Source organism: Papaver somniferum, chromosome 9 (assembly GCF_003573695.1).
Source record: "Papaver somniferum cultivar HN1 chromosome 9, ASM357369v1, whole genome shotgun sequence".
In the NCBI taxonomy this organism is placed as follows: Eukaryota; Viridiplantae; Streptophyta; class Magnoliopsida; order Ranunculales; family Papaveraceae; genus Papaver; species Papaver somniferum.
The window spans coordinates 2,431,341-2,453,323 of NC_039366.1; the positions used below are offsets into that span (position 1 = coordinate 2,431,341).

At 35.7% G+C, this 21,983-nt stretch overlaps 2 protein-coding genes across 2 annotated transcripts; both read left to right on the forward strand.

The window, feature by feature from the left end:
- Window positions 1–4,273: 4,273 nt before the first annotated feature.
- LOC113307728 (target of rapamycin complex subunit LST8-1-like) lies at window positions 4,274–7,645 on the forward strand. The gene is made up of 11 exons (XM_026556180.1): window positions 4,274–4,404; window positions 4,506–4,682; window positions 5,455–5,556; window positions 5,646–5,758; window positions 5,899–5,968; window positions 6,239–6,316; window positions 6,440–6,556; window positions 6,697–6,791; window positions 6,935–7,014; window positions 7,110–7,169; window positions 7,261–7,645. Exons 2-11 carry the CDS (start codon window positions 4,566–4,568, stop codon window positions 7,386–7,388), a joined length of 960 nt encoding a protein of 319 aa, XP_026411965.1. The 5' UTR covers window positions 4,274–4,404; window positions 4,506–4,565; the 3' UTR covers window positions 7,389–7,645.
- Window positions 7,646–8,325: 680 nt separating this feature from the next.
- On the forward strand, window positions 8,326–9,318 carry LOC113313359. Its single transcript, XM_026562120.1, has one exon. The coding sequence runs from the start codon at window positions 8,453–8,455 to the stop codon at window positions 9,146–9,148; it is 696 nt and encodes a 231-aa protein (XP_026417905.1). The 5' UTR covers window positions 8,326–8,452; the 3' UTR covers window positions 9,149–9,318.
- Window positions 9,319–21,983: the final 12,665 nt, after the last annotated feature.

Below are 21,983 nucleotides of genomic sequence, written 5' to 3' on the forward strand. Positions count from 1 at the left end.
ATACCTGTGTGCGTACGTGTTCTTAAAAGTTCGCGAAGTCATATCAAAATAGTATGCATACCGTGTATATATATCGCCAGTAAGTCCCGAACTCAGATAAAAACGACATGCATACTAATGGTAACAGTTGGTTATGCATACTGTGTATACATATCGTCAAGAAGTCTTGAAGTAATATCATGTTCTGGCATATTGTACACTGGTACGTTCTTACATAGTTTCCGACTTATAATAGTCCACTCCCGGCCATGTTTCGACCTTGGAACCACTTTCTTTTTCGAAGTCGCCGGAAAAAAGTTTCATCCGTTATATATTAATGTTATCCAATCTCTCTCGGGCTCACTCAATTTCTCTTAGATTCCCATTGGTTTAATTATAAGGTTACCGATTAATTCAAATTTCCATCCACTTCATTTAATTTTATTTGTTACCGGTCAATCTTACCAAATTTAGTTGCCGCATTCATTTTCAATCAGATATATCGGTTTTCTTCTAATTATTCATCATTTTAGCCGTATGCGCCGATTGACTATAGTCAATTTCACATGTTATCAATCAATTTTATTTAATATCACTCGACATCACTCGATTGCTCCTGGAGTCAATGGGTTTATATGGTTAACTATTAAATCAAATCGAATTTTCATTTAGTACACTTAATTTTTTTTTTATCTGTCAGTTTTACTTTATGTCCGTCGACCTCACCCACTTTCTCTTGTATTACATCGGCTTCTCATGTTATTGATAATTTTAACCGAATGTCCATACTCTTTAGTCAATTTCACCTGTTATATATTAACCTTATCCAACATCGCTCGCTCCACACGATTTTCCTTGGATTCCATGGATATAATTGTATTATTGCCTATTAATTTCAAACGAATTTCACCCGTTATTAATCAAATTTATTCAATAGTTACTCGATTTTTCTTGGATTCCATGCGTTTATATGGTTGACTATTAAGTCAACTCAGATATCCATTTAGTTCACTTAATTTATCCGAGACCAAAAATTTCACCTTGGCCAAGCTGATTTCTATTTTTCACCGAGATGAGAACTGATGCGTTAATCGGCATAATTGACCAAGTTCCACAGATTTTTTGACCGAAGGAATTATCGATATAATTTTAAATTTTCAAGATTTCGGTAAAGCTCCGAGATCTATTTCATGTTGTAGGATGGTTTTTTGGTTTCTTTTGTTTGTTTGTTTTTTCTCATTTGGAACCAGTTAAAACAGTAGTAGCCAGAAAATGACCGAACGGACTGGGATCGGTTTCAAACGCAACCGATCCATCAACAGTTCAGTGGTAGTTTTGAAATTGAAAACCGAGTGTATACGGTTTGGTCAATGGTTTTGCCTAAAAACCATACCGACATGCCATTGTGCACCCCTAATAGTAAACTAAGATAACAACCATGATCCGTATGACACTAATCTAACCAATAAGAAACTAAAATGAGATCATTATCGGTTTCAAATGCCTACGTCCAAAACTGACTTCTCTTTTGAACATGTGGTGGCCGCTTAAACTTGGTTGCTCAGAGAGAGGTTGTACCAAACGATTCATTTTTTAGTTGCTAGGAGTCGGTGCCTCAAAGTGAATAGCTACCTGAGCACTTTTCAAGCTGCTATAGATGACTTGAAAGAGTGATGTAGTGAGCAAACACATTCAGTCGTGGCTAGATATTAGATGACACAGGTTTGTAGCCGCCAAACTTTATGGCAGTTGCAACTTTGGATGCTTAAATCCTTAAAGTGACTAAAATTATGGGCTCTTGCTGGGATTTTGGTCGCTTAAGCCATGTTTTCTTGTAGTGAATTCAATTACACTTGATCAGTTTAATGCCTGGGATGATATTGTTCTTTGTTTGGAAGATAAACTCATTATGCTAGCATTTATGGAGACGAGAAATGGTAATGAAATTAATATTTTAATTGTAAAAAATCTTTACGTTAATTACTAACAAGTTATCCAGTTGTGTTTTGAACACTATAAATTAATACCTTCCTGAGGGGGATCCCCTCTTCATCAAATTTACAAGAGAGAAAAAGAAGGTGAGAAAACTTTGTTCGATCATATAGAAACTACCGATAACCATGGCGGGAGGAAAAAGTTTGAAGGTGATTTCTCTGATGGTGATAATGATGTTTGCAGTGTTCGCGGGAAAGAGTGAAGCATTTAACACAAAATGTTATTACGATTGTATGGATAATTGTGAGGGTTTTGAATCTGGATTATGTCCTCCCATATGCTTGGCGAAATGTGGATTCAAAGGGGTTCCTGCTACTAAGATTACCTCTGATCACTATTGCAAGTTTGGTTGTGCTTCTTTAGACTGCATCAACAAAAGCAGACCTCAAGAACCTCGAGTAGATGAAGTAGAACATTGTATTGATTTTCATTGTGGTCACAAATGTACACATTAAGCACCTATTCTTACAAGTTAAATTATTTGATGTATTGGAAAAATTGCTTCTTCCATAACAATGGAATAAAATAGAAAACATGTATTCCTTCATTCAACTTTTGAGAGGTTGCTTATTAGAGTTTCATCGGTATATCTTACTCTAAATTTTCAATTTTTACAATCATTTATAGGGCAGGAAAAGTGATCATTTAATCGAACGATTTTTTGGGACCATGATTTTTTTGGGGGACCATGGTCCTATTAGGCCACCTACCCTATAATTATAAGGGGTGTCCTAAAGCATTGAAATGATTAACCTACCCTTAACCTAATTTAATTTAAAACCAACCCAATAACCACCTATATATATATAACCACCACCTCCTCCCACCACCACCTCCCACCATCGCCGATCACCACCACCACCACCGCCCACCACCGCCGATTACCACCACCACCACCGCCGATTACCACCACCACCACCTCCGATTATCACCACCACCAACAACCGATTCCACCACCTCCAATTACCACCACCACCATTATATATATATATATATATATATATATATATATATATATATAACTTAATTTAAAACATTAACAAAGATATTCTTACAAACCCATTACTTGTCATTCGTTTTTGGTTGAATAAATGAGAAGTAATCAGTAAAATGAGTTGAAAATGAAAGTTGCAGAGTGGTTTAGTGGAGGGTTTTTTTTTCAGAGAAAAGTTCGGTTATCAAGAATTAATTTTTTCTTAACCGAACTCTGAGTTCGGTTGATTCGCAAAAAAATACTTTTAGCCGAACTCCTTGTATTAGAACAACAGAAGTCCATAAGTTCAGTTCCTTCGCAAAATAAGGATATCACTGAACTTTAGTTTACGAAAATAATGAGAAGTCCACAAGTTCGGTTCGTTCGCAAAAATGTTAAGTTTTCTTTGTAACCGAACTCTACCTTTGAAACTTCGTAACCGAACTCTACCTAATTCGCCAAGAAATAAATTTTGTAGTAACCGAACGTTTGCCTAATTGCATATATGCATATATAAGCCCAGTTCGGTTGATTCGCAAAATATGTTGAAGTTTGCGAACCAACCGAACTTCTAACACTAGGTTACTTTTAACCTGCAGTTCGGTTGGAAACTTGGTTGCGTTGAAGTTCGCGAACTAACCGAACACACAAGATGTACCCAAATAAATTGTTAAGTTCAAAGTTCGGTTACCTACCATTTTATCCTAGGTAACCGAACATTACACTGTACGACCAAAACCTCCATTAACGAGCGAGTTCGATAACCTGCGTGTTTGGAAAACGTAATCGAACTGGCCCAAATCTACATAAAAAATTTCATTTTTTTTTAAAGTTTGGAGCAATTCAACCAACATTATCTAAGTTTGAAGCCTATCTGGATACCCAAATACCCTTCCTCCGGTTGTGGTTGGTAAAATCCATCATTTTTCATGTTTTCCTTCTTCATCTTCTCTAACTTTACTCTCTCAATAATTCTACTTCTTTAAAAAAAACCATCTGATTTTTTAATCTCACTAATTATCTTTAACTTAATCATCTCACTAATCACTACACTAACTATTATTAACACTAACTAATCATCATCCAAAATTAATCAGGAGGATAATTTAGGTATTAATATAAATATATAGATAAAGGATGATATAGATTTACTTCTAATGTCTTTACCCAAAATAAAATTATGGTCCCCTTAAAAAACCATGGTCCCCAAAAAATCGTTCATTTAATAGTACCCTTTAAAACAGGAAATTAAGGCCCAACCCAAAATACTTATCTGGGCTAGGCCCATGTGACAGTATATTAACGTTTCTTCCTCCTCTGAGAGTCTTAAAAAAACTAAAAACCCTAACTACCATTTTCATCATGAAACCAATCAAACAGAGACGAAGAATCTAGAAAAACGAAAGCAGACAACCTGAAATGGACCGAAGCAAACCAAGAAGAAGAAAACCTACTAGGTATGACTATTTGATCATCATCCTTTGATTCTTTCTTCGATCAATTTGAGATTTCGATTTTTGTTAATTTTGTTTGATTTTTTTGTTGTTGTTTTGTACAGAAAGTGATTAAATTAAGGAATTGATTGATTGATTGAGTGAGTGATTGTCTGATTAAGAGAATGAGTCAACCACAGCAACCAACAGTGATACTTGCAACAGCTGGTTATGATCATACGATTAGGTTTTGGGAAGCTGATAGTGGCCGGTGTTATCGAACTCTTCAATACCCTGATTCCGTATGTTCCTCAACTTTACTGAGAAATTTGTTTATAAGTTTATTGATCGAACCCTATAATTTAGTTTGTAATTGGTTCCGGTTGTTCGCTGTTGAACTATTCATGGTTAGGCTGATAATTATTTGGTCAATCAAATGATTTCGATAGATAATAATTGGCAGAAAGATATATAATCTATGAAATTAAGAGAAATTGTAATATAATTTGATCAACCAACCCTTTCTATTGGTTGCGCGGCTTCATTGGTTTCCTCTGATCATCCGAGTTTATGTTGGCTTCTATCGTTGGTATCTAAGTTTGGGTCCTCAATAGCACTTTTCTTTTGAGAATGAAATGAGTAGTAACGGCTTGATGGTGTTTCAAATGTTTGTTAAACTTTTAACAAAGGGTATTACCGCAAGGTACATTAATGTCAGTATTGCCACAATCAAGCTACTGAGTAGAAGAACAAAGGGGACGATAGGTAGAACATTCAGGCATTTCAGAAGAATGTTAAGTACTTGAATAATGCACCTCAAAACCAAATCGTCAAACCCAATTCCTGAGAAGGAATGGAAACCATTAGGACTGCGCTAAAGAAGTCTTATCCTTGTTGAAATTGATTTTCATTGAAATACTAATTTGAGGATGTTTATAGTTAGTATTGGAAGTTGGAATGGGGGGTCCATTTGAGTGATATGGATAACAAGAGGAAATAGGAAATCCATGGATGTCTTTTGATGAGTTCAGATGTCTTGTATACAAAAATTGATTTGTGTTTTGATCTATGCAGCAAGTTAATCGGCTTGAAATAACTCCAGACAAGAAGTACCTAGCTGCAGCTGGAAATCCTCATATTCGGTTATTTGATATTAACTCAAGTAGCCCTCAGCCTGTAAGTTTTATTGTCTTGTAATACTGTAGATTTTATTTTCTTACTTTCATTTAAGTGCTAACTCCTTTCTCTCTTGATCTTAATGGCAGGTGATGACCTATGATTCACATACTAATAATGTTACAGCATTGGGCTTCCAGTGTGATGGAAACTGGATGTACACAGGTTCTGAAGATGGCACTGTAAAGATATGGGACTTGAGGTATATCTGCTGGGAGTGACTGTATTGCTATTTGCCTACATCTTCTAGGAAGCAACTTTTTGCCTTTCTTGTTTTTCTCTCGGACTTGGATATTATTTATACTGGATTGTAGTCTCGTTCTTATCTTAAATCAAATACAGGGCTCCTGGTTGCCAGAGGGAATACGAAAGCCGTGCAGCAGTTAATACTGTTATCCTACACCCTAATCAGGTCAAATTTCTTTACCCACTGTACTACCATTGCTAGCATATACAACTCGATGATTAACCAAATTGCTCAAGGATTTCAGAAAAATTGTGCCTAGTAGTACCCCGTAGGTTCTAGGGTCCCATGCAGGGGCGGAGCCAGGTTTGTAGGAACGTGTGGGAAAAAATGCTGCCTAGAATCTCCTAGGTTCTATAGTGTTCTATGCAAGCACTGTGTTTTCTCTTTTAAGGTTCTAGATACATTTTTTTCATCCTAATTATTTGTGGTTTGCAGACTGAACTAATATCTGGGGACCAGAACGGAAATATTCGTGTTTGGGACTTGACAGCAAATTCATGCAGTTGTGAGTTGGTATGTACTGGATACTGTATTGATTTGTTGAAATTTTTTGGTTTCCAGTAACAGTGCTGTTAACTTATGATCAGAAGTATGTAGACATTAGAACCTTTTATCAAGTTTACAGTGTAAATTCAGGTGCCAGAGGTGGATACGGCCGTACGATCTCTCACAGTAATGTGGGATGGAAGCTTAGTTGTTGCTGCAAACAATAATGGAACTTGTTATGTTTGGCGCTTGCAGCGTGGGACTCAGGTTTCTTATCAGTTTTGTAACAATACATGTTTTTAATTTTATTAAAAAAAGGCTAAAGATCGATATATCAACTCTCTGTACTCTTTTGGTAGAGTCTGAGCCTTATTTGATTAATCTTAAACACTTGTATTATGATGCAGACTATGACAAATTTTGAGCCGCTTCATAAACTACAAGCACATGATGGTTACATCCTGAAGTGTTTGCTTTCACCTGAATTTGGCGACCCCAATAGGTTGAGTTCATCTGCATCGCTCGTATTCGTCTTTCATTTATTTGCATAGAATGATTGAAGACATTTTTTACTTTTCTCATTTACTCTCATTTCCGCCCTTATTACTGTGAGTAGGAGTTTTTCATTCATTTCATTGATTATAGATATATGGCAACTGCATCCTCAGACGGTACTGTGAAGATATGGAATGTCGATGATTTCTCGTTGGAGAGAACGTTAGTGGGTAATTTCCTCGATTCTTATCCTTTTGTTCTTTCTGTTTTTAAATCTTAATGTGAACTGTGAATTCTGATACCTCTTATTTGTGTATGTGAACAGGTCATAAACGCTGGGTATGGGACTGTGTTTTTTCCGTTGAGGGTGCATATCTAATCACAGGTCATTAATATTTAGCACATTACCTCTGATTTAAATCTTTAACTTGTCATATCCTACATATATTAAAAATCTCCCCAATTTGTCATTGCAGCTTCATCGGATACAACAGCAAGACTCTGGGGTGTGGGAACCGGTGAGTCCATACAAGTATATCAAGGGCATCACAAAGCAGTGGTCTGCTGCGCCTTACACGATGGAGCAGAACCTTCTGCAACTTAAATCTCTCTTAGCCTTAATTGGTAATGCGGTCTATTCCCTATGCATCATGAATATATTGAAAAGTGGGAGCCTGTTTGATTGCTTGCCTCTTGTATTATAATTGTGGTGTTTTCCAACACATATTGAACAAGTTACTGCTACTGACACATGTAAGTATTTTATCTAATGCATAGCTGACAGCTAAGAACTGCCGGCACCGGTGAATATGTTTAAGCTTTTCAAAGTAAATAGTCTATTGAGTCATCTAATTCTATCTTTAAACCATCTGCTTTACTGAATAATTGTTCCATTTCGCTTTCATCTTGCTATAACAGTTAACATAAGGCTTATCAAGTCTTTATCAACGCTGTTATAAGACAAAACATTAGTGTATTTATGTGTCCATATATATCAACACAATAGCTTCCATTATTAGACCAGACAACGAAAACCCTGGGTCTATTCAGTACCAAAAATATCTACACGGTTTCAGATCAACTTTTTACACATTCATTAAACCACATGTCTATCACAAAACTTATATACTTCTCATAGCAGGGAAGCCATTGCCGATGCCCTAAATACATTTTACATGACACGTAAAAGTGTGTAAAACTACAGATAACATTCACAGGGCTAGGAAAAGTAGACAGACACATAAATGCACTTAGGTAAAGGGAAAGGGAAAAGGACTTAGAAAGAGATGGGGTTACAATGTATCATAATGATGTTTGCACTCAATCTTATAGAAATTTTTAGTACTGGAAATCAATTTCAATCTCAGAAGTGCCCCACTATTGTTTAAAGACTTCAATAGACAGATAGGAAGACACTTTACTCTGGATTTTCAAATAAATCTTAACCCCAACCCTACCATAGTCTCCGACACTCGCACCCACCTCATTCATCACCAACCCCTGGAAAAATATATACTATCAATAGAAATAATAAAAAAATACAAAAAAAAAAATTAAAATAATAATAAAAATCTCAGCCCAAAATATATTTGAGTAAAAGGCTTAGATTGGTTAGGTTATCAAACAAAACAAAATACAATCACCAAGACGTTGGTAGTATTCTAGGCTATGGGAGAGAAAGAGAAGAAGATGAAGAAAAAGAGTCAGAAGAAGAATGAAAATCAGAATCAGAATCAAACCAAACCAATATCAGATCTTGAAGTGTTTAAACAAAGTTCAGATGTAAAAGGTATTCGTTTCGGTGGGCAGTTCATTGTGAAATCATTTACAGTTAGACGAGCGACATCTCCTGAACTCTTGCATCTTTTGTCACATTCACCTTCAGAGATCAATGATGATACCAAATCCCTGCCATTTCCATCAACCACAGCTTTCTTACCTACAAATTTTACAATCTTAGCTCACCATGCATGGCATACTCTAACATTAGGCCTTGGTACAAAGAAATCTAAAGTAGTTTTGTTTGTATTTGAATCTGAAAACATGAAGTCTGAAATTGATCGTATATGGCCTCCAGTGATTCCTCTTGGTGAAGTGAACCGTAAACTAATCCGAGGCTTGTCGAAATGTGAAATGGCAAGATTCAAATTCAGGAAAGGATGTATCACTTTTTATGTTTATGCAGTTAGAACAGTCGGTCGCTCAGGTAAGTTTTCTTGTGCTAGTGATCTTAGAACAATTCTTCAGTCTGTGGTTGAACTCAAAGATTTCATAGATCATACTGCTATGCTCGCAATGCCTAGCCAGCGATGCATCAGTAGTACTGCGTCAGCGCCGCCTCCGGCCACAACCAAGGCTAGCTGATTTTTTCATTTCCTGCTAAATCATCCGGAATCGTTTTATTTTTGTGATCTTTGTTTTGTTATACTCTCTTCCTTCTGTTTTATGTAAATTTGGTATAAGGTGAATCAACTTTCACGAACAAATGGAGTATTTATTATGTGATTAATAGAGAATCAGCTGCAATTAGCACTTAGTACTGTATTTTAACTGTTTTCACCGAAATCACAGAAAATTTCTCTGTGAACCTCGTCGGCGATAGAAGTAGGTGTCTATTTTGACTGTATGCCTACGTCGTACGGTACAGGGTACACTGGTGAGAGGTGAAAAATATTTGATCAAAAATCTTGTTTTTTTTTTTCTTTTTGTGGTTATAATTTAATAAAGATAAATTTGTTAATTTAGTGAATGAAATTGTTTAATGTGATGTTGGATCTAATCAATGCTCGTGACATCATTTAAAACTTGGTGATACCCAACCGACACTAGTCATGTTAGGAAACAAGCGTCAGTTGCATTACAGAAGGGAAAGATCAGCTCAGCTCGATCAGATCATCACGTTAAATCTTGTTTTGCATGATCGATGAAATCTAACTGGTTCTGGGAAATCCCCGTGCACCCATGTGAACACCTCGATCAACAACAAATTTCTGAACACTTCTTTTATTACTAAATCATAAATGCCATAACGCTTAGTAGATTAATGGGTGATCCTCGTTGTAAGCTTGTTGGCAGATCTTAAACACACTAGCTTTTAGATCATTGCATTTTTCGCAATTTGCAAACCAGAAAGGAATCAAACTATCTCTTGGGGATATAACTCCAGTATTGAAGGATTGAAAGATAAGAAAAGGTAGATAAAAGTAATAATCTTGTATAGTCATGCCTGGTTCCCCTGGATTATCTTGTTGCAGTGGAATATACGAAGGTTAAGGGATACCAGCAAAGATTGGCAAGGAATGGATGAACGGCTTTACTTAAAGTGTAGGTCCAAGTTTCACAACTATAAATGATGATATGCTGGTGGGACTCCTATCCAAATACGGATGGATGAGATGGTGAGTTTGGTGGAAGATAGTGACTGGTCTGCCTTTCTAATGGGCCTATTACTTTGTAAACTGTAAAAGCAGAAAAAAGGGAGGAGGGCCATTGACACCAAGTGAAGAACGTTCTTTCTTTTTCTCTTTTGTTGGCTGGGTGTCCCTTCTCTTAATAATGAGCCATGGAGTTTTGGAATGATGGGGAGGCATGATTTAAATGCTTAACAAACCATGTTCGCTAATCAAATTAGTTATTTATCTTACATCTTCAAAGGTTTTGAACAGAAAAATTGAGCGGTTTGGTTAGTAGAGTGATAAAACTGCTGAGTGGCAACGTCTATTGTAAAGGTATGCAACTTACAAGAGAGCACCAACAGAGCACCACCACCGTTATATTTACACAGGGTTAGATAACTAAGATGGGCATTTTAATGAGATAAACAACCCAACTCCCGGTGGTGGAAATCCAGCATTAAGGTGTCAAACTTTCTCGTTGTCGACATTTAGAGCTTCTCTAATGATCATTGTGTGTATTTCCTAAGTGGCAACACAAATAAGACATCCTCACTCTATTTTTCCTTAAAATTAGGGAGAATAAAAAAACTCATTTCCAACGGTATTGCATACAACGTCTTCATTTAATGAGTATAATTTTTATTTTTCATAATTAAGATTTTGCTAAAGCTAAAAATAGTTAGTTAATATATTAAAATCAATCCAATTAATCAAAAGCTGACTAGGATGGTAGACAATGTCAAGGGAATGTCAAAAACTTACATTCTTCTTGACATTGTCTACGTACCCAAAGTCATATATACATTGATTTAAAGCATCATGATTGGAGAATGATTTTAGAGAAAATGGATGTGTATCCTATGTGGATTTTGACATTTATCTCCATACACGTACCATTGGGGAAACTCTCAGGTGCCAAAATTTGAGTAAATTTAATCTGTTAAAAGGACAACATTTCCACTCGGCACCAGCCCATCATTTTCACTACATGGGCTTAACCGAAAATTATAGTATGTATTTGCAGTAATTCGAATGGCTAAAGAATAAGATGAACACCGTAACTATGAGGTGTTCTTTTCTTTTTTGCTCAGTTGCAAACTATAACCAATCTTGGTCGTTTCGATGACAATCCAATGTTGTTGCGGCATGTTTGAATGGGTGATGAAGACGGTGTTATCAGCACCACCACACACAACGTCATTCGGGATTAAATAGGGGTTATTTGGTATCCAAAACCCAAGAATTAATAACATTTCTTTAAAGGGAAAAAAAAAGGAGAGAATTTTTTTAACAAAATTTTTGTCATTCAATTTAATGATGTATGATATTCTATGAGATTATGACAGGAACATTATCCTTGAAATACGGGTCATTTCTTAAGGTTTTTATATACCAATTCTCCGGTTTTCATTAGAGATTAGGTTTCGTTGTTTCGTATATGTTTGATTCTTCCCTAATCGTCTTCAATCTCATCTGTAACATGTACCATACAACTGATTAATATCATACTAGTATCATACTACAGTAATCAGATTTACAAATAATCAAAGCAGATTAGTTTAAACTTAGCACATATATATCATACTACAATAATCAGATTTACAAATAATTAAAGCGGATTAGTTTAAACTTAGCACATAAGGCTTACCTAAAACCAATAGGAATGATACACTGAATCATGAGTAGCTTAGAGAGCATCGTACCAAGGATTCTTCCATTAGTTTTCTCCAACGTCTCAAATATCTGGTTATTAAATAGCTTAAGATTAATGGCGCAGGCAAAACCAATTTAGGGAAACAAAATATAATTCAAAGGTGTGAATTTTTTTTTTACAAGGAATGTTTATAGGTGAAAAACTGCAAATGCTTTGTGGATCACTAAGGTTGAATGAATTGGTCTCTCACAAAATTCATGTATCAATGTCATGTACGTTTTCTGATTTTGTTGCTTAGGAAAATTTGCATGTCCAACAACAAGTTATTTTTACAGTCATATTTAGGACAGAGATATAAAAATCGTAGAAACCGACTTTTCCGTAGCTTCTACTCCGACGGAAAAAGAAAAAAAAATAGCTTCTACTCCCACCATGGTTTATAGCAGCTGCAGTAACACTCAGTTAACGTCGGATTTTTTTTTTTTTTAAGGATCTAATGTTTTTTGATAAATTTTTACTTCTTAAAAGGGATATAAATCCTTCTTTGGGATAAGTGATATTCATATGTGAGAAATTTATGGATTGGTAATGTTTCTTTCTACTTTCTTGCCAAGTTTTTTTATCTAGTTTGTTGCTAGAAGCCTAGAACCAACAAATTGCGACAACAACCAAGTCCCTGTTAATACCATGGTGGTCAAAATCTGTTCAAACACACATACACACCAAATTCAATAAAGTACACATTGCAAAAGTCATGAATGAAAATGAATTGTATCCTTTAATTTTCCCCATAGTTTAATTACACTTCACCCAAAATTAAAAAAGAGAAGTTCTGTTATGAAATATTTACCATCAATACAGATACATAAGTACTGTAACATCGATTTAAAGAAAATCAATTTCAACATGCATCATTTAGTTATATGTTCTAGCTAGTGACCGTGGCCTTTCAAATAGATTTCACACGGTACCCACTCACTATGAGCTATATGGTACTATTTCATTAGCTATATGGTACCATATCAGCTATATGGTACTCTTTCATTAACGAATTGGAACTTATCCTTGGCCTATCACTTTGGATGGGCCTTTGCTTTATAAATTATAAAGAAGAAAAATGGGAGGAATATTACTCAGCTAGGCCATTGACACCAAGAGAAGAACGTTCTTGCTTTTTCTTCTTTTTTGGTTGGTCTCCGTTCTCTTATGCATGAGCCATGGGTATTTATGATTGATGATGAGTCATGATTCAAATACAATTCTTTAAATCAAAATAAAAGAGAATGTGTTTAACAAAATTTTTGTCATTCAATTCGTGTATATATATATGATAACATTTTATGACAGGAGGAGGTTATCTCCGGTTTGTGATGCTCCTTCATTAACCAATTTGTTTTCATACTTTTACTATTACTTTGAACCAGTATGGAATACAAGACCAGCCATTCCTCCCCTTTTTGTATCTAATTCTCCAGTCCTTGCGGGTGATTTGGTCTACTTGTATTCATGCATCTTTTGGATATCCGGGTAAAGAATTAGGCGGAATCTTCTACAATTCCATCTGTAATATGTACAGTTAAACATACAACCGATTAATATCATATCATAGTAATCATATATATATATAAATAATCAAAACAAATTAGCCAAGATTGAAAAATAATTTATAAACTTAGAACATAATGCTTACCTAAAACCAGTTAGGATGAAATGACAAATCATGAGTTGTTTGGGCAGCATCGTACAAACGACCCTTCCATTAGTTTTCTCCAACGTCTCAAATATTGTTTAGAAATGAAGGGCAGTGAAAAAACATATAACTTCTTCATCTTTTTTTTTTTCTTTTTTTTTCATCTGGTTATTAAGTAAGTAATAGCTTAGGATAAACTAATGGCGCACACAAAACTAATGTACGATAAAAAAGATAATTCAATGGTGTGAACATTTTTTATTTTTTATTATTTTTTTTTCTGAGAAAAAGAATGAACGTTTGGTTTTACAAGGGATTTATAGGTGCAAAACTGCGAATGCAGAGTGGATCATTCAGGTTGTATGAATTGGTCGCCACAAAATTCATGTATCAATTTGTCATCTACGTTTTCTGATTTTGTTGCCTAGGGAATTTACGTCCTACCACAAGTTATTTCCATACTCAATGTATTTTGTATCTTTTGTTACATGAAAGACTTGAGGATAAAATATTTCAGGGACATGTTTAAACATCGTAGAAACCGACTTTTCCATAGTTTATGCGGATTCTACTCCACCATGGTCAATAACAGTGATGACACTCAGTTAACGTCGAAAACTTTGTTTTTTCTTTTTAGGACCTAATGTTTTTGGTAATGTTTCTTTCTACTTTCTTGGCAGTTTGTTTTTATCAAGTTTGTTGCTAGAAGCCTATAACCAACAAACCGCAACAAGAACCAAGTCCCTACTTAAAAGCCACGGTGGTCAAATCTGTTCAAACACATGCGAATCTCTGCAAAGCACACACACAAAATACAACAAAGTACACAAAACTCATGAATAAAAAAGATTTTGTCCCTTAATTTTCCTTGTAGTTTACACATTAATGGAAAAAAAAACAACAAACTGAAATAAAATTGCAGAAGTTCTGTAGTGAAATATTTACCATCAATACAGATACAAAAGTACTGTAACATCAAAATGAATTTCAACATGAATCATTTAGTTATATGTCTAGATAGTGCCCATGGCCTTTCAAATAGATTTCACACAGTGCCCACTCACTATCAGCTAGTATATCATATGGTACTCTTTCATCAACCAGTCGGTACTAATCCTTGGCTTATCACTTTATAGAACGATATTGTAGGAGTAAAATATCGCACACTTATTAGATATGCGAAGTAATGACCATCAAGACTGAGCGAAGATAACTGCATACAACATATCTGAAATGACGCATCGGATGATGTCAGCTTATCCAATGATCATTGTGTGTATTTCCTAAGTGGCAACACAAATAAAACATCCTCACTCTATTTTTCCTTAAAATTAGGGAGAATAAAAAAACCCATCTCCAACGGTATTGCATACAATGTCTTATTTAATTAGTATAATTTTTATTTTTCATAATTAAGATTTTGCTAAAGCTAAAAATGGTTAGCTAATATATTAAAATCAATTCAATTAATTAAAACCTGACTAGGATGGTAGACAATGTCAAGGGGAATGTAAAACTTACATTCTTCTTGACATTGTCTACGTACCCAAAGTCATATATACATTGATTTAAAGCATCATGATTGGAGAATAATTTTAGAGAAAATGGATGTGTATCTTATGTGGATTTTGACATTTATCTCCACACACATACAATTGGAGAAACTCTCTGATGCCAAAATTTGAGTAAATTTAATCTGTTAAAAGGATAACATTTCCACTCGGCACCAGCCCATCATTTTCACTACATGGGCTTAACCGAAAATTATAGTATGTATTTGCAGTAATTCGAATGGCTAAAGAATAAGATGAACACCGCAACTATGAGGTGTTCTTTTCTTTTTTTTTTTTCTTTTTTGCTCAGTTGCAAACTATAACCAATCTTGGTCGTTTCGATGACAATACAATGTTGTTGCGGCATGTTTGAATGGGTGATGAAGACGGTGTTATCAGCACCACCACACACAACGTCATTCGGGATTAAATAGGGGTTATTTGGTATCCAAAACCCAAGAATTAGTAACATTTCTTTAAAGGAAAAAAAAGAAGAGAGAATTTGTTTAACAAAATTTTTGTCATTCAATCTAATGATGTATGATATTCTATGAGATTATGACAGGAACATTATCTTTGAACTACGGGTCCTTTCCTCAGGTTTTTATATACCAATTCTCTCGTTTTCATGAGAGATTAGGTTTCGTTGTTTCGTATATGTTTGATTCTTCAGCTTATCCAATGATCATTAAGAGAACGTGCGAACAGTCAATGTAAGCGTGCGTTAATATTTTACACACGCCATATCCGAAAATAAAAGCTTTATTAGCTGTCATCCACAATGTAAACTCCTATATAAGGAGCCGAGCGACCTTGTATGAAAAAAAGAGAGACCTTTGGAGAGCTTAGAAAAGATTTTAGGAGAGAGAAAGATTGTTTGGAGAGCAAGTTAGAATTCTTTCTCTCTTTGTGTTCAATTTAATGATTTTAATGAATGTGTTTGTGATTCTTATGAAGATTACTTATATTGTTCTATACATTTCATCTAGGGTGTGGTTGTGAGATTTCTCACAACTACATTTTGGCGCTAGAAATCAGCTCAGAATGATATACCCTGTTGGTGAATTTCTGTAAAAACAAGTTTTGAGTTCTTCGTAGTTTATCACCTTTTCATTAAAAACATTTAAGAGTTTTAGAAATTTAGATCTAAAAAGGTTCCACAAAAAGTTTTAATCTCAGAAAAATAATCTTCATCGGTCCAGTTCAGTTCTTTAAAGAGTAATTTTTATCTCCAAGAGGTGAAACAATTGTTATAGACTAACAAGATGGTGAGACAAACAAATGCAGCGGGAAAAGCAATAACAGTCAGGAGGAGTAGAAGGATCGCTGGAAGAAGAAGAAGTGAAATCGCTGAATCCTCAAGGATGGGAGAAAGAAACAATAGAGGAAATCAAGAACCGATGGAGAACAATACCATAGATTACGATAGAGTGAGTGTTCATATCGCAACTACAGATTCAACAGAAGAGGAAGATGAAAGAACTGGAGCTCCAGGATTAATAGAAGGGGATGAAGAAAACATGACAATCGAGGAACTTCGACAAAGGTTGATTGCAAAAAGAAGGAGGGAAGATGAAGAACATGCGAATTTGATGCGTCATCACAAGATGATTGAGTTATGAAAATATTATGTAGTAAATGGGAATTGATAGATGTGATGTTATCACTTATGTGTGTATCTAACTTGTGTAATATTTCTTTGTGCGATGATCTATTATGTATTTATTCACATACGCCGATTATATAACTAAAACATGATAATATGATATCCAAATTGCTTTCCTTACCTTATCTTACCATACGAAGATTTCTTTGTTTTATGCCTCAGTTATGTTTTGTTTTGTTGCGTTGCTTCTATGCATCTATCTATTTCTCCTTGTGAGAAATACCCTTTGTCTTTTCATTGTGCGATTATATTCGCAAGATATATGCTGACTCAATATTTCCTGCAAAACAAAGTTAGCTTTTATTCTATTTTTTTCATGAGGTCTTATTTAGCCTTCCAAATTAAAGGTCTTATTTTGCCTGAGATATGACTTTTGAAAAAGCGGGGGTCTAACAACACCACCCAATATTTCGCTTAGAAATCTGTATGAATAAACTCGAATATACTTTCAAGAGAATCAACAATACTCAATCAATTAAAAGTATATCAACGAGTTTATATCTCTCTCTTGATTTGATTCACTCAAGCAGATCCTGCGAGTTCTAATCAAATACAAGGAATAACTTGGACGGTACCAAAGACCAATGTCCAAGGATCAATACATGACAATCGACAACCAAAGGTTGGATTATACTAATTGATGATATAAATGAACAACCTGTATTATTTCAATAATAAAGATAAAACAATATAATGCGGAAACTGAAATAACACAGACACCAGAAATTTTGTTAACGAGGAAACCGCAAATGCAGAAAAACTCCGGGACCTAGAAGATGCAAGATCAATATAATGCCAATCAATATGATTGTACTCGTACAATAGAAGATGCAAGATCAGATCACACAACTACGATAAAAGTAGTATCGGTCTGGCTTCACAATTCCAATGAAGTCTTTAAGTCGTTTAACTTGGTTTTAGAAGAAGAAAACCAAAGGTTAAAGGATAACCGACTCTAGCACGCAAACTAGTATCACACGTAAGGTGTGGGGATTAGTTTTGCAGAGTTGCTAGATGTCCCCTTATATAGTCTTTCAAATCAGGGTTTTGCATTGGTAACAACGCAATCAATATCCACCGTTAGATGAAAACCTGATTTAGATTCAAGCTAATATTTCTCAACTGTTAGATCGAAAACTTATCTTGTTATACACAAATGAAATGCACGCTTCTAGGTTCGTTAACCGTTCCCAAACGTGTACATTGTTGGTTCACCAATATTCAACCAAGAGGTTAGCCATATGAGCATTTCATATCAACCATGTTCTTCTTCACCATAACTAGTTCAAATGACTCAATTGAACTAGTTAGAGAGTTGTTCAATTGCAAGGAAATCTTATGTAACTACACAAGACACAATTGAAGCAAAGATGATTTGATTCACTCGAATCGGTTCATGAACTTTTATAGCTACGGTTTGCAAATAACATTCCTTAGTCTTTTTAAGTTTAAGTTCAGAAATCATCTTTATATATATAACCTTCTCAAGTTCGCAGACTTAAGATACCAGACAGAGTTTGCAAACTCCAGCAGAAATTCTCGGGATGAGAACTTCGCCGGTTTGCGGACTGAGTTCGCGGACTTAGCTTCACGCAAGTAGTTTGTCAACTCCAACATAAATTCTCGGGTTTGAGAACTTCGGCAGTTCGCGGACTTGGCACTTTTCATTCTTCCGGTTCTCTTGATCAACAAAGTTTGAAAACTTTGGTTCAAGGAATAGGACTTGTACATAACTGTGTTTGCACAACAATGCTTATGTCCACCATTGGTTATGTAATCTAAACTCTCATTCCAATCATTGAAACATTCTTAGAGGACGTTGTATAGTTGTTAAACCATTTATCGTCAAAGCAATTTTCAAAGTGATTGAAACATATCATGACTTTCGTCACTAGGTAAAGATAAACTTGGTCGAAGCGAAAAACTTACCAACACATATTTCGGGATATAGATAGGTGAGGTATACTCGACTCGAAATACCAAATTGTATAATCATAGTCTATATATATAGCATATGACTTTTTGTCTCAAAGAGTAGGAGATAGAATAGATAGACTTTTGAGTGACAGATAAGTTCAAGTCTCCACATACCTTTTTGTCTAGAAGTTCCACCGGTTCCTTGAGTAGATCTTCGTCTTGCATGATGAATCTCCATGGAGTCCTTGATCTCAACTACACTTACTATCCTAGTCCGAGACTAGAAATCAAGACTTATAGTTTTGATCACTAACATTTACAAACATGCTTGAGATAGCAACGCATGCGAGTTCGACCGAGAAATGCTCTAACAACTTTGGTTCTGTGCGACGAGATCGCAGAAAGTCCTCACATTTTCTTGTATTATCATCTTTTTATCATAACCCATTGATAACCCATTGATCTCGCCTTATCATCTTCTTGTATTATTGCCTTTGCAGGTTTATTGTCGCACAAATACGACAAGTCTTAATACTCTCGTGAGTAAAAAGACTCATGATATTTGTGTCTTTTGACACAATTCAGCTCCCTAATGGAGGGTGTCGTCCTTATATTCCCCCTGACTGCCCCTTCAAGGAAGCTTACCCCTACCGGGTTGGGGTGGGCTCTTAACATCCAGTGATGCAACAATCAGTTTTTTTCGCAGTCTCTTATACCTCCGCCGATATGGCTTACGGCTACAAGACCGCACCCTAAGTGGGCTTTCTTCGGATTGAATGCATCATAGTCAAAACTTGTCAAGAGCGGCCAGGTCTCCAGACGCCCCAGGCACTCTTGACTCAACCGTGTACCTCGACACCTTGATCGAGTTTCTGCACTCCTTAGGAAGACCTTGTCACCTTAATCTTTCGATATAGGCGCCTCTCTTGGATGGGCTTTTATTTCACCCCAAATCTCCATAACTCTGGTTTCAGGGTCGATGTAGCTTTCCCCCAAGTCATGCTAACCAGGTTTTCCCCAATTATGACGTGCATTAGGTCTTATCATTTCCTCTTGCTGTATGCGAACTAGGGTGCACGTCACAATTGGATGCATAGCCTCCCTAGTTGGAGTCTTTACTTCTGTTGCCTTCTATTAAGGTCTTATTGTAAGGTCTTATTTTTTCCTTTTTCTAATATGAAATAATTGATTTTCATATAGAAGAAGAACTTTCTCATTTTCATTCATACTTTTCATTAGTATAACTCTGACGTCTTCTAGTTTCACTTATTCTTCTACAAAATAGATACCTCTTAAAGATTTTTTTTTATCTATGCTTCATTAAGTTCGCGTATGTTTTCCAATATCTGTGATCGTAGACGTTCTGTTTCTTCTGATGTGCGATGACTGTAGCATGGAGTATATTTCCTCAGGTACATTTGGTTCCAAATTTGATTAGATGGCTGTTCTTCTTTTTCATCTTCCAAATCATACATTCTATTCCCAACGACCTTCTTGATCTGATACGTCCCATCCCATATGTTCTCTATACTTCTATTACCATTTTTCTGATAGTGCGGCTTCTGTCTTAACACCAATTCTCCTTCTTGGATTTCGTTCTCGCTAAGGCAGTTTGCTATATTTTCTGTCTTGTGCGTCTGTTGTCGCTTTTGCAGAAGCTATTTGTACTCGATTCTCCTTATGTACATCATCTACCATTAATCTTTCACATCGCTGGTTTCTTGTATATACTTTTTCCAGTTTCTTCGCTTGCTTTCACGTTCTTCACACTTGTCAAAATTAATCTCCTGGCAAGTTTTACCTTCATTCGGATCTCCTCTTATTATTCCAATACCCTGAGGTAGGGGGAACTTGATGCATTAGTGGAAAGTTGATGCCACTCCTAGAATACCATGTAACCAAGGTCTTCCTATCAGAGCATTATAGGGTGATTCTACGTCCACGACGCAAAATACTATTTCTATTGATATGCTCTTCGGAGGAATACGCATCGTTACTTCTCCCTTTGGTTTGTTGGAAGTTCCGTTAAAACCATAAATTTTGTAAGTTGAGGGAATAAGTTCCTCATCTTTACCTCCCATGGTCTTGTACGTGTGATAAAACAGAATATCTACTGAACTGCCAGGATATATTAATATTCTATTTATAGCCAATGTATTCGCATCATCCTCTTCATCTTCACAAGCTTTTACTTTTGTATTGATTCCTAACTTTACCACTAATGGGCTTTCATGCGGTTTTCCTCCTCCTGATACTTCTTCTGCGCTAAATGAAATTGGTTACTTCTGTCAATCCTTCAATGGTGATATCTTCGCAAGGTTGAGTATCTCTCTCCCATCACTATCTCTTGCATAAACTCGACTCAGTACATTATCGTGAAAATCTTCCATGCTTTTGAATGAGTGTATTATCGAATTATAATATAAATTTTCTCCTTTGCTCCCACCTCTATCAAATATGTATTCCGTCATGTCTCCGTATTTTGTGCATGTCTTTCTGGTGGTGGTGGTGGTGGTAGATTCTTTGGCAGATGTACTAGGAAATGGCTGAGTTTTCCCTGATCAATCATTCTTACTATGATTTTCTTCTCATTTCTATAATTGTTTGTTGTGTGACCATGAAAACGGTGATAAGCACAGAATTATGTACTTCTCCTCCCTGGTGGTGGTTCATTTCCTATATTTGGTGGCTCAGGAATGTCTTCCATTAAAATTATAGCTTCCCAGATTTTTTCTATCATAGTATTCAGATGCGGCATCTTTATCTGCTCCTAAACTAGCTTGCTACCTCCTGGTCCTTGGTTATAATATTGTTTTTCCCTCCATAACCTTCTGGTTGGTTATCAAGCCTTTGAATCTTATTATTTCCTCCACGATTGGTGAACTGCTTTTCTTGGTATTCTCTTTCAAACTCTTCTTGATCCCTACTACCCATGGCTACTAACTTTTGTCCTTTTTCCATTACCTTGTTTCTATGACTTCCTTGGGATGTACTTGCAACAAAATTTGTTTTCCTTGGGAGTAAGCTAGCATTCCCGTCATTTGCGTTTGCTATCGCCACTGGGTAAGACTCCATTTATCTTTGTTTTTCTTCAAGAGATATGTATTCTTCTTGAAACTCGCGTAACTCCGCCATAGTTATTGTATCTTTTGTCCTAAAGATCTGTGTATACAATAAATCTGTAGGAAAAAGTGCGTTGATGAAGGCTAATATAAGGTTTCTCTCATCTACTCGTCCTGCCATCTCACTACACATGCTTATCCAACGCGTGGTTAAACTACGCAAGCTCTCATTGATTCTTATGCGTAAGCTAAACACTTTTTC

What these genes read in the sequence shown, in the direction of transcription:
- LOC113307728 (XM_026556180.1), top strand. Translation starts at nt 4,566, where the DNA reads ATGAGTCAACCACAGCAACCAACAGTGATACTTGCAACAGCTGGTTAT. An exon ending in TTATCCTACACCCTAATCAG is followed by an intron (nt 5,969 to 6,238) that starts GTCAAATTTCTT and finishes TGTGGTTTGCAG; the next exon opens with ACTGAACTAATATCTGGGGA. An exon ending in GAATTTGGCGACCCCAATAG is followed by an intron (nt 6,792 to 6,934) that starts GTTGAGTTCATC and finishes CATTGATTATAG; the next exon opens with ATATATGGCAACTGCATCCT.
- LOC113313359 (XM_026562120.1), top strand. Translation starts at nt 8,453, where the DNA reads ATGGGAGAGAAAGAGAAGAAGATGAAGAAAAAGAGTCAGAAGAAGAAT.